General features: G+C 38.6%; 1 protein-coding gene across 2 annotated transcripts in view; it reads right to left on the minus strand.

Annotated features, from left to right (window-relative positions):
* Positions 1-12,962, minus strand: part of LAMA2 (laminin subunit alpha 2) — a 478,805-nt gene that overhangs the window by 276,481 nt on the left and 189,362 nt on the right. For both annotated transcript variants that reach the window (XM_081094172.1, XM_081094171.1), the window contains exons 7-10: positions 12,189-12,306; positions 5,620-5,798; positions 4,103-4,202; positions 279-439 (exon numbers count right to left, since the gene is read on the minus strand). In XM_081094172.1, the coding sequence (XP_080950298.1) occupies positions 279-439; positions 4,103-4,202; positions 5,620-5,798; positions 12,189-12,306 (558 nt within the window). The remainder of the gene's footprint in view (positions 1-278; positions 440-4,102; positions 4,203-5,619; positions 5,799-12,188; positions 12,307-12,962) is intronic.

Genomic DNA, 12,962 nt, shown 5'->3' on the forward strand with positions numbered 1-12,962 from the left:
TGATGGGCAAAACGTGGTGGGTTTTTTTGCTATAAAATGACACTGATTCTTAAGGTGAGTTGTCCTCTCTGTATCTATGGGTTTTAGACATGGCAGGTGTCTTGCTGCAGTGAACCAGGTATCTAAAGACGCTTACAAAAGTGCCACATACAGAATAGGTAGTGGATATGTACTGGGGAAGTTGTCACAATTGCTTAATGCCAGCAGACATATCAGAGAAGCCAAGGAGCATGACCTTCTGTTTTGACAGTGGGACAGTACTGGAATGAACAATGTACCTTGCAGTTACAGGGTCCAAAGCAAGGGTCCTCATTTGCACTTCCTTCACCACTGCAGTTACAGGGTTTGCAGTCTGGGTAGCCAGTGTAGCCCTTGACACACCGGTCACATCTCTCCCCTCCAAAGCCAGGTTTGCAATGACAGGACCCAGGTGCCAGACCTAAGAGAAGATGAGCCACATCTCAATTGTTTTTTCTTAAAATTTTTTAAAAGTATATTTTATTGATTTCAGAGAGGAAGGGAGAGAGAGAAAGAGATAGAAACATCAATGATGAGAGAGAATCATTGATCGGCTGCCTCCTGCACACCCCACACTGGGGATGAAGTCCACAAAATGTGCCCTGACCTGGAATCGAACCATGAGCTCCTGGTTCATAGGTCGACCCTCAACCATTGAGCCATGCTGGCTGAGCCACATATCAACTTTTGAAGAAAAATATATAATTTAGCCCCTCCAGTTTTAATTATAGTAGCCTTTACAAGTCTATTTTCACACAAAAATAAAATTCATGATGTTCATCCAAAAAGAACAATAAAAAAACCCCAAAGAATATAAGGTTTAATTAGAAGCTGGCTATAATTTGCACACACAGCATTTTCTAAGTATTTTTTTTAACATATTTAAGAATTTTTTTAAAAAAACATAAAATCTCATAGAATCTATGAAAATTAAGGCTACAGAAAAACCACTTCAATGATCATGGATGAATTTCCATAGCTCTGACTAGATTAAGAATATGTAACTTGTGTATACCTGTTGACTCATAAGAACCTTCAGACAAACACAAAATGGAAAAGTACCTTCGGTGTAAAATTATGCTACTTAAAACAAAAATGTAACAACAACATAAGTACAATATCATATGGTACAACTGAGAAAAGACTACATGCATTCATGGGAATGGATATTTGAGGGATAAAAAATAGAGGAGGAAAGCTGACAGGTGTCGGAACCACACCAATTTATCAATCAAATTCAGATGAGAGAATCTTACATAAAACAAACACCAAAGTGAACCAAACTGAATCCTAAAGAATTAAAAGAACACTCAGTGGTGACCAAGATGATTTTATTATAACTATGTTTAATATTAATACATTTCTTTTAACTTACCATACCCATAGGTCAAATGGAAAAGAGGTGTGATAATTTCAATACAGGATGTAAAGGCATTCCAAAAAATCAACATTTGCATCTCATGTTAAAGTCTTCAGACATTGAGACTATGTGTAGAAGTACTCCATGTAATAACAAATATCTATCTTAAATTTTGTTGCTGGAAATACTATGAATAGATGTCTAAAGACCCCCTCCTTTGTTCAGAACACTTGACAATGCAGTATAAAATTAAAGATAAATACATAGATAGATAGATGGGAAGCAAGAAAGGATTTTGCTGGTATGAAATAAAGAGACCCCTTGTAGAGATTAGAAACTACAAAAAAATAACATTCCAGCCCTTATGTCAGTATCTTTCCTGGAGTTGACTGATTCTGATAAGCTAGAATGTGGAGTATGGTTTTATGAATCAAAAGACAAATTCTAGGTACTACTCAGGTTAGGAGGTCATAACAGAGAACTTCATATAAATTCAAAGCTCCTAAATGGATAAATTAGAAAATATACACAATAGTATGCACACACAACATACACACTTATGGAACACACAAGGAAACAAAGCCCCAATGAATAGGAGCAGAAAAATCAAACTGCAGATTCAGACTGATATCAATAACAGAGTGGTACTAAAAGGTTCAGAAGATAAAATATATTTATCATCTGAATAGAGATTCAGAAGATAAAATATATTTATCATCTGAATTATAAATAATTTTAAATAATTTTAAATTATAAATAATTTTAATAATTATAAATAATTTTCTATTACTGTATTTCAATTTTTAAATTAAAAGAAATAACTATTGGTCTAGAGCCAATTATAACTGTGCAAGCTTGAAAACATACAAATGAAATTGACAGACATTGCCACATTTATTAGAAAATTAGTGGAGAGTGTAGGAAGGGTTTTTCTCTCAGCTTGCATGGTATGACCTCAAGAGATGGCATCTAAATTTACTAGATAATGAAAGAGAGATTTCAGCCTTGTATTTAACACTAGGGGCCCGATGCACAAAATTTGTGCAAGGGGCTGGGCCCTCACAGTCCAGCTTCATCCGGAAGTTCGTCCGGAAGGATGTCTGGTCTAATTAGCAGATATGCTTTTATTATTATAGATAATAAAGATTCCATATAAGACATACAGAATAAAAATATATGAATAAAATATGTGGTGTGGATGACATTTCTTTGTCTTTGAAGATGAAGAGTCAATAGGCAATATTTAACAGTGAGTAAAAATACTGTTAAGAATATTAGGTAGATATTGTTTGGAAGATAAATTCTTCCAAAAGAACTTACTAAGAGAAAAGGCTCAATGTGTTAAATTTGGAAATGAGACTTGGAATGAATAGGTGGAAGAGGGCACTATTGATATTTATTTTATTCATTTACTTATTGTTAAATTTTTACCATATTATGTATGGTTTTTATAATAATCAAAAATATTTTATGCAAATATCTTTATTAAAGCATTGGTTATAATAACTAAAAATTAGTAATAGTCTTAATATCTATATAACATTGAATGGATACATTATGAGTATATATTATTGTACTCATAATGGTGTATTGCTCAGATCCTAAAGCTAAATTTCATAGAATCTTTTAATACATATCAGGGAAATCTCATTATGCAAAATTAACACAAAAATGTTAATAACAACATCTGTGCTGAATTACCACTGCATTACATACTTATTTTTCTACTTTTTTATTTTTGATAACCTTTTAAACAATAATAAACATTTTAAAATCAGGGGAGAAAGTTATGATATTATTGAAAATAATGTTAGTTGTGACTATAAAAAGATAAGAGACCATAAAATGACCTTAATAATTCACTATTTGAATATTAAAATAATCATATTTTTAATCTTTTATCATTTAAAACTATATGGCTTAAATTGATAATCCTACAGTTTTTTTTAAGAAAGCAGTTAAGCTAAACTGTACCAAAGAAACATTCCCAGTCTTTTAACTTGAAAATCTGTGTAGGAAAAACCTATATTGTAGCCATAATCTATCTTAGTCTTTCAAAGAAGAGAAGTATTAAAAATATAAAGAAATTGTTCCAGATATATTCTATGAATTTTCTACTTAACCTCTCCAGTGGCTCCTCACCATTTACAACAAGGAGTTATTATACCACTTGCTTCCTTAATGTTTGGAGTTCATCATGAACTTCAACCCTCAAAGAAAGTATTTGGATTAAATTGGTGTCAGCCTCTTTCCCTTATAAAATCAGGACTAATACTTTTTATGAACACTTTTATGTACACATTTTGTTTTCCAGCTTATCTCTCCTAATCTCTCCCCATTATAGCATATACATCCTTCAATGAATGCTGTCATTTCATGATAGAAATGAAAGAAGCTACAAAACAGTTTAATAAATGACAAGACATAAAAAGTGACCTATACCACTGATTTTTGATTAACAGAAGATGCATATGCATAAAGAAATATGTATGTACATATGTAATGCAAAACAAATTATTCAACTCTTGCTTTTAAAGCATTACAATGAAACATAAAATTAATTATTGAGATGAATAAAAAACTGCTTCTTGGAGAGAAATTCGAGAGATATAAGAATAAATTTATTACATGAATGAAATTTACTGTAAAATATTCTCCTAAAAATCATATTTGGCTTTTAGTTGTCCTTTCATCCGAACAATGACTCTGTACGATGGCTCTCACCTCGTGGAGCATGTTTTTCATCCTTGACACAGACTTCACTTAAAGAACCAACTGGATCACAATGGCATGGCTGGCACGGTCTTGGATTATTTGGTGATACCTAACAAAAGTATTAAAATGCTTTTAATCAAGTGTAATAAAACACCAATATTTTTAAATTCAGCAAAATTTTAATGACAAATTAACTATTATAATACACAATAATAAGTTATATAGGGAAGATAATAATATAAGAAATTATCTTTAATATGTTTATAATTTCTAAAATTCATTTCTTCTAAGTGGATAAACAAAAGTAAAGAGGAAGCACAAAAAACTCATATGTTTATTACTTAGACTTAATAATCATCAAGATTAATTATTCAACAAGCTACCAAGATTCTGCTATGTAAGTTTCATCAGATCTTATCCTTTGCTGACGTTATTAAAGAATATCCCAAGTAAAGTGTATTTTAATCCCTACACATTTCACTATGCATCTCTTTCATTTATAACCACAGTATCATGACCACAAACAAAAATATTTGCTTAATATTCTCCATATATATTCCTTAATAAAACCTTCCTAATTGTTTTATTTTTAAATTACAATATAGTTCAAAATTAGTGATATCCCCAATCTTGACGTAAGCAGACACTTTATAAGAGAAGATATAGGAATAGCCAATTAACACTTAAAATGAAAATTAAATTTGTAGTGAGATTTGCTATGAATTCACAATAGATCTGCTATGGGACCAAGCATTGATGGGGATGGGTTAGTGATTGCTAATATCCACATGCCATATCCACTACACCCATTTCCACTGAAAGAGCTAATTTTAAAAGATAGCACCAAATATTAAGGGATGATATGGAAGACCTGGAACTTCCATACATTTTTGGTGAACATGTACAATGTTATTACTAATTTGGCAAAATGTTGGCAGTTTCTTATAAAGTAAAACATATACCTATTCTATGAAACAAGCAGCTTTTTGTAGATATTTACACAGGGTAAAAAAAGCATGAACACAAAAATACATATAAAATAGTTTTATAGTAGCTAACCTAAAACTGTAAATGACCCAAATATGCACCAACAGGAGGATGGATTAAAACTTATTGTACATTTATGCAAATGAACACTATCTAGCAATTTTTAAAAAATTATTAGTTGTGCACATAACATGAATAAATCTTAAAGTGGTATGTTGCATTGAAAGAAAGAGGACACACAAGTGTATCTACTTTGTAATTTTATTTTTATGACATTCATTAAGAGGCAAAATTAACTTGTGTTCTAAAAATAAGAATAAAAATAAGAGTTTGTCTGGGGGTGGGACTGACTGAAATATGGCACAATGAAACTTTCTGAAGAGATAGAAATGCTTTATATTTTATCTTCAAATATTTATGTTTCCATTATGAAATGTTTCAGTCATCTTTAAGAATTCGAAGTTATCAAAATTATTTTTCTATATAGTACACCTTTGTATGAAAAAAATAACACTTCATGAAAAAAAAGCATACTTTACCCCTTTGGCTCTGAAGAAACCATCAATACATGTCTCACAGTTTACACCAGCAGTGTTTTGAGTACAATTGATGCACACACCACCTCCAACGTATTTTCCATGTATATTTAAACTCAGATTTCTTCTGGCAACATTTTCATCATAATAGCAGTCGTCGGCCTTCCCATGACAATTGCATGCTGCATTAAGAAAACAATTCATAAATATTGTTTTCTAGTTTCAGAGAGAATTAAATATCATTCTCTATTATATAATACTAGAGGCCTAGTGCACAAAAATTTGTGCACTGGGGGGGAGCGGGCGGGGGGAGGTCCCTCAGCCCGGCCTGTGCCCTCTCGCAGTCTGGGACCCCTCAGGGGATGACCATCTGCTGGCCAAGGCCTGCTCCCCAGGGAATTGGGCCTTAACTGGCAATCAGACATCCCTCTGGCAGCCCGGCAGTCGTCAGGGAATGTCCACTTGCCAGCGGGGAGCAGACCTAAGCTGCAGTCGGACATCCTTAGCACTGCTGAGGAGGCAGGAGAGGCTCCCACTACCACCGCTGTACTGGCAGCCATCAGCCTGACTTGTGGCTGAGCAGAGCTCTTCCATGTGGGAGCTCACTGACCACTAGAGGGCAGCTCCTGCATTGAGCGTCTAACCCCTAGTGGTCAGTGTGTGTCATAGTGACCAGTCATTCCCAGTCTTTCTGCTGTTAGGGTCAGTTTGCATATTACTCTTTTACTATATAGGATAAAGGCCTGGTGCACGGTTGGGGCCTGGCTGGTTTGCCTGAATGGTGTCCCGGATCAGCGTGGGGTCCCGCTTGGGTGCCTGGCCAGCCTGGATGAGGGGCTGATGGCTGTTTTTAGGCTGCCCGCATCCCCTTTAGGGTGGGGGGGGGGTCCCCACTGGGGTGCCTAGCCAGCCTGGATGAGGGGCTGAGGGCTGTTTTCAGGCTGCCTGCATCCCCTTTAGGGTTGGCATCCCCACTGGGGTGCCTGGCCAGCCTGGATGAGGGGCTGAGGGCTGTTTTCAGGCGGGCCAAGCCTGCAACTGAAGCTCCCAGTCTCTCCTTTTTTTCTTTTTTCTTTTTATTCTGGAATTTATTTACCTTCTATAATTGAAACCTTGTTGCGGCTCCAGCTCCGAGGCTGGCTGGCCTATAAGCAGGTTTCTGGAGTTTGATTAGCTTCTATAATTGCAACATTGTTGCTTAGAGTGCAGCTCAGAGCCAAGCTGTGGCGGGCGGGGAACCTTGGCTTCCTGCATTACTGGAGCAAGCAAGCCTCCTGTTCGCTTCAGCTGCCTGGCTGCCGGCCGCCATCTTTGTTGGCAGTTAATTTGCATATCACCCTGATTAGCCAATGGGAAGTGTAGCAGAGGTATGGTTAATTACCATGTTTGTCTATTATTAGATAGGATATTTTATACTATATGAGAAAATATATGTATTATGCATATAATCAATATAAAAGTATCTAAAATTATTTGGATTTATTGGTTATATTAGTAAATTCACATTTTTTAATGGAGCTTAAAATAATTAAAACATATAAAGTAAACTGAGTCATATGAAATGCCAATATTTGACTGATTTGATCTCACAAAACCAAAATTTTATATGGTTAAACATACAATTTCTTATTTTGGCAAAAAAAAAAAAAATGTCTTGAACTGTGACATTGGATGATTAAGATCCAGGGAATCTATAATGAATAATTAGTATAATCTCTGTGTTACATCCTATGGGTAAAAACAGATGTTTAGAATATAGTTCTTTTCCTTTACTACTATTAATAACTAAAATATAGCATTTCTCTAAATGCCATGTTTTCTTTTAAGTGTTTTATATTTATTACCACTGATTTTAATTTTCAAATAGCTTATGAGTCTGGTACTTTAGCCTCTTTGCACATATTAGTAACCTGAGCACAGAGAAGTGAAATAACTTGTAAAAGAAAACCAAATCAATACTGACAACCCCTGGGAAACCAGGCTCCAGAGCCTGCAGAGCCAACCTCTGCTGCATTCCCTTCAAGTTCCACCCGATGAGAGAGACAGAAGTCTGCCAAACCATCAGGGCAAAAAGAGAGGTTTGCTGAGTGGCTGAGATCAAGCTATACTGCACCAGACTGGGATTTGAGTGACCTATCCAATAGTTAGCAGTCATGCGAGGTAGGGAACTTCTTTATTTCACCACGGGTCAGTTTCCCTATAAGACATTAGTAGACTGAGTGTCCTTTCTCAGATGTTGAGTTTCATAGGTGTCCTTACATTGATTTACACATACATACGTGTGTGTGTGTGTGTGTGTGTGTGTATGCCCACGCTCAAACTTGTTTTTCCACTGGAGGGGACATTTAAATACTGCTCTAAACCATTTCATTTTACCAACAGTAAATATCATAGCTCTTTCTCTATTAGCATATGATTCCTCTAATATTACTTCTTAAAAGGCAGTCAGGTCACAACTAATCAGGCCACTACTAATGGGCAGTTAATTGTTTCCAGATCCTGCCTTTATAAATAACGCTGTTACACACTAGAAGGACTCGGAGGTTGGAGTAGGAGTAGTGTTCTAATGTCAGGCTGCTTCACATTTGCCAGCTGAGTAACTCTGAGCAGAAAATTCAAGCCTCAGTATCATTGCAGTACTTATCTCTTATGGTTGCTTTAAGATTGCACAATGCCTGAGCCACAGTCACTACTAAAGTCCATAAATGTGAGGAGAAGTAGAGTGAGCAATTGTATACTAATGGCAAGGATTATGATCATATGCCCTGTACAGCTTTATGAGTATATCTATAGGCTAGATTCCTATCTCAAGTATAAATTCTAGTCAAAGGACACACAAAATTTTAATGAGCTTGAAAAATTCTCCTCCAACAATGCTGTGTCAAATTATTCTCTATCCAATAGATATGCTAGAACTCTTTTCCCATAAACCTCACCCACATTGCATATAAGCAAATATTTTAATCCAGTTTCTGGACATAGTAGGCATTCAACCATTTGTTGAGTGGAAGAATGAACATTTTGAAAAGTTAGTGTATTTTCATTGGTACTTCCTTAATTATGAGTGTGATGATCTTTTTATATGGTTATAAGTCATTTTCCTGAGAAATGTCATTTTCCATTTTTCTCATTTTTAACAGTTTGTGACATCTATGCTAATGAAAGGGTAACATGCTAATTAGACGGGTCAACTGGACATCTTCCAGTCGTCCAGTCCTTCTTCTGGACAAAGCCACGGTAGTGGGGACCAAGGTAAAGGCGGTTAGGGACAATAAGGCCAGCAGGGAAGGGCGCTTAAGGGTGATCATGCCAGCAGGGGAGGGCAGTTAGGGGTGATCAGGCTAGCAGGGGAGGGCGGTTAGGGGTGATTAGGCAGGCAGGCAAGTGAGCGGTTAGGAGCCAGCAGTCCCAGATTGTGAGAGGTATGTCCGACTGCTGGTTTAAACATCCCCTGAGGGGTCCCAGATTGGAGAGGGTGCAGGCCAGGCTGAGGGACTCCCCTTCCCCCCATGCACAAATTTTGTGCACCAGGCCTCTAGTTTTATTATAACTAGGCAAGATCTCATAATATAGCAAAGATATTATCTCCTTGTTGTGTTTGTTGCCAACGCTTTCCTAGGCTGCTGACTTTAGATTTAGAATATAGCATTTTTGTTATATTGATGGAGAGTTTTCAAAGTTTATTCTAGAAAACTTGTAGTAATAAATATACATCAGTAGGCATTAAAAAGTTTTATATTTTTAGGAAAATGCACAATTCTTTAAAAATCTTGTAAAAATATATTGCAAGAAACAGCTAAGATTTCTGCTATCAATATAAGTAGAGGGAAATAGTAATGCAAATTTATTCTCACACTATCTGGAATTAGTGCTGCTGAGAGTGTTTACCAATATAACCATGAACTAATGTGTAACACACAAGACTGGAGCAGTGCTCATTTTCACAGTTCATGCAGAGAGGGCCCTCTTCCTACAGCCCTGGTTGCTGTTTAAAGGCAGTGACTGCACAGCGCAGAGGACATGGATAGCACCAACTTGCAAAGAGCCATTTTTGTTCTGCCATCAGCAGTTTGCTATTTCACAGAATGCCCAAGACCAAAACTGAAATGGCCCTTTAGTACAGGCTCAGCAATATAATAAATATTCTCTGCTCTTTAGAGACATATCATGCCTTAAATAAACAAGACTGATGAAAGTCTAAACTGAATTCAAATGAATTAAAAGGTGATTAATCTTCTTATAGAAGGATTTGTCATGTCATGAAAGGGTTTTTCTAAATATTAAGGTGACTAGAACACAATGAAACTTGGAAAAGAACATTTTCATATAAGCTTTTAGGGATGCATACATTGCCCAAAGCTTGATTTATGTAAGGTTTTATGGTTAAGACCCCTATCTTTAATTTAGGTTTTAAAAAAATCCATTTATTTTTCTATTTGGAAATACAACTTCTCATTTGTCCCATAAAGGAAGATAAAACTGTTTTATAATTGCACTATTTTAAAAAATGTGTCTAGTAGCAAGTGGAAAACTCCTTTCACCTTGCTTTGCCCATCCCTGTTGCTAACAAGTTTGACCTAACCTTTTTGTTTCCTTGTCTAAACATATATACACAGTAGAGAGTGGTAAAGGGTTTCTAGATGGAACGACAGGGATGACTGATCGTTATGACACACACTGTGGCTGCTAACCAGCCCAAACCGGGCCCCAACTGGCACCCTCCAAGTGCCTATGGCCCCTCACCCCTGACCGGCCCTTCTGTATTGTTTGCAATATAGAAGCTAAATAAACCAAGCCAATAAGGGATGGGGCTGACCATCCAACTGCCCATGGCCCTTCCCCTCTGCCAGCCAGCCCTCACTAACCTCCCCCCGACATAGGCCTCGATCACCAGTCAGCCTGAGGGACCCTACCCATGCATGAATTCATGCACCGGTCCTCTAGTGTAATTATAACTGTGTGAAAGGATATCAGAGACACCAGGGAGAATCACAGATCAAAAAGCAAAAAAAGTGAGTGCAGAAAAATGAAGGGACTACAGACATGCATGGATAGCATATACAGAATCTTAAACTAAAAAAAAAAAAAAAGAGTATTTTACGGTTGGGATTATTTTGTGATTAAAGTTTGCTATGATTCAATGGTTTTAAAGACCTACCATGGCTAATGACAATAGGCATATACTCTGCTTTCATCTATCCTATCTAATAATAGAGAAACATGGTAATTAACCATAACTTAGCTACCCTTCCCATTGGCTAATCAGCGAGATATGCAAATTAACTGCCAACCAAGATGGCGGCCGGCAGCCAGGCAGCTGAAGTGAACATGAGGCTTGCTTGCTCCAGTGAAGAAGGAAGCCAAGGTTCCCCGCCTGCCGCAGCCCAGCTCTGAGCTCCAGATGCAACAATGTTGCAATATAGAAGCTAAACAAACCCAGAAACCTGCTTTCAGCCACCAGCGGGCTCAGAGCTTAGAGCGCCATTGATGGCAACAGAGTTTCAATTATAGAACCTAAACAAACCCAGATACCTGCTTTCAGCCAGCCACAGCCTCAGAGCTGGACCGGCTCTCAGCTCCAGTGACAGCTATAGAAGGTAAATAAATCCCAGAATTAAAAAAAAGAAAAAAAAAAAAAAGGCTGGGAGCTTTAGTCTCCCGCCAGCCTGAAAACGGCCCTCAGCCCCTCACCCAGACTGGCCAGGCACCCCAGTGAGGACTCCCATCTTGAAGGGGGTGTGACCAGCTGCAAACAGCCATCATCCCCTCATCCAGGCTGGCCAGGCACCCAAGCGGGAACCCCACCCTGATCCGGATCACCCTTCAGGGCAAACCAGCCAGCCCCCACCCGTGCACCAGGCCTCTATCCTATATAGTAAAAGAGTAATATGAAAACTGACCCTAACAGCAGAAAGACTGGGAATGACTGGTCACTATGACACACACTGACCACCAGGGGGCAGACGCTCAATGCAGGAGCTACCCTCTGGTGGTCAGTGTGCTCTCACAGCGGGGAGCTCTGCTCAGCCACAAGCCAGGCTGATGGCTGCCAGTGGTGGTGGGAGCCTCTCCTGCCTCCTCAGCAGTGCTAAGGATGTCCGACTGCAGCTTAGGTCTGCTCCCTGCTGGCAAGTGGGCATCCCCCGAGAGTTGCCGGGCTGCCAGAGGGATGTCTGATTGCCAGCTTAGGCCCAATCCCCCAGGGAGCAGGCCTAAGCCAGCAAGTGGTCACCCCCGAGGGGTCCCAGACTGCGAGAGGGCACAGGCCGGGTTGAGGGCTCCCCCTCCCCCGAGTGCACAAATTTTTGTGCACCGGGCCTCTAGTTTATTATAATCCTCACATAGTGATAAATCCATCAGTGTTTGGTAAATATTTACCAATAAAACAAAACAACAAAAAACACTACAAAAAGCTGAGTAACCAAAATAGCAGGGTAGAAGAAATTACCAGTTATTGTCTGGGATAAAACAGAAACTGGAAACAGTATTTCCCTAAAATCCCCGCATGCTTATATGACCTATGTCCCAGACAAGGAAGAGTTACACATGCTGTTGGCTTCACGGGAACGTACCTTCACATTCGCTTTTAGTAAGAAAAGTCCCGGCGCGCCAAGGCTTCTGATGGAATCCCGGACAGCACTGGTCACAGCTGTCACCACACGTGTTGTGCTCGCATTCACAGCGGGATTTCTAGTCAAAAAGGGGGAAAACATGCTTTCAGATGCTTTTGGAACCATAAATAAAAGGTGTTCCCTGAAAGGTAGAATGAAGAGAAGAGAGAACTCCCAGACTATGGACCAAAATAGAACAGTCCTGTCAGTCTGGGAAGGAAGAGGTGCTCGTCTTGGAAGCAGGTATTTGATGGGCACCAGATTCCAGAGGTCCAGGCTAGTTCTGGGATCACTGGGCTTCAGCTTAGAAGAGAGAGAATAGAGCTGAGGTCCAATTGGGAGCAATCTTGGGCCAAAGACTAAGATCCATTCTTTTTTGTATTTAAGGTTTCCCTCAGAGTACTGTTAACATTTGGGAGTGTGGACACAGGGAGAGAGTTGCTCCCCAGGCACTAAAAGGCATAATTATAATAGAAATCAAATGTCCCAGCATGCACCTGCAAGCGAGCGTGCGTGCACACACACACACACACACACACACACACGCACACAGTCCTGTCTATGTGCTCTGAGCGCAATCTCTTTTTAAAAAAAGTATTGAATTGCTGTAGCCCAGTGGTCAGAAAACCGCAGCTCGCGAGCCACATGCGGCTCTTTGGCCCCTTGAGTGTGGCTCTTCCACAAAATACCACATGCGCACGCACACGTACAGTGTGATTGAAACTTCATGGCCCA

The sequence above is a fragment of the Myotis nattereri genome, assembly GCF_964212035.1.
Source record: "Myotis nattereri genome assembly, chromosome: 6".
NCBI classification, from domain to species: domain Eukaryota; kingdom Metazoa; phylum Chordata; class Mammalia; order Chiroptera; family Vespertilionidae; genus Myotis; species Myotis nattereri.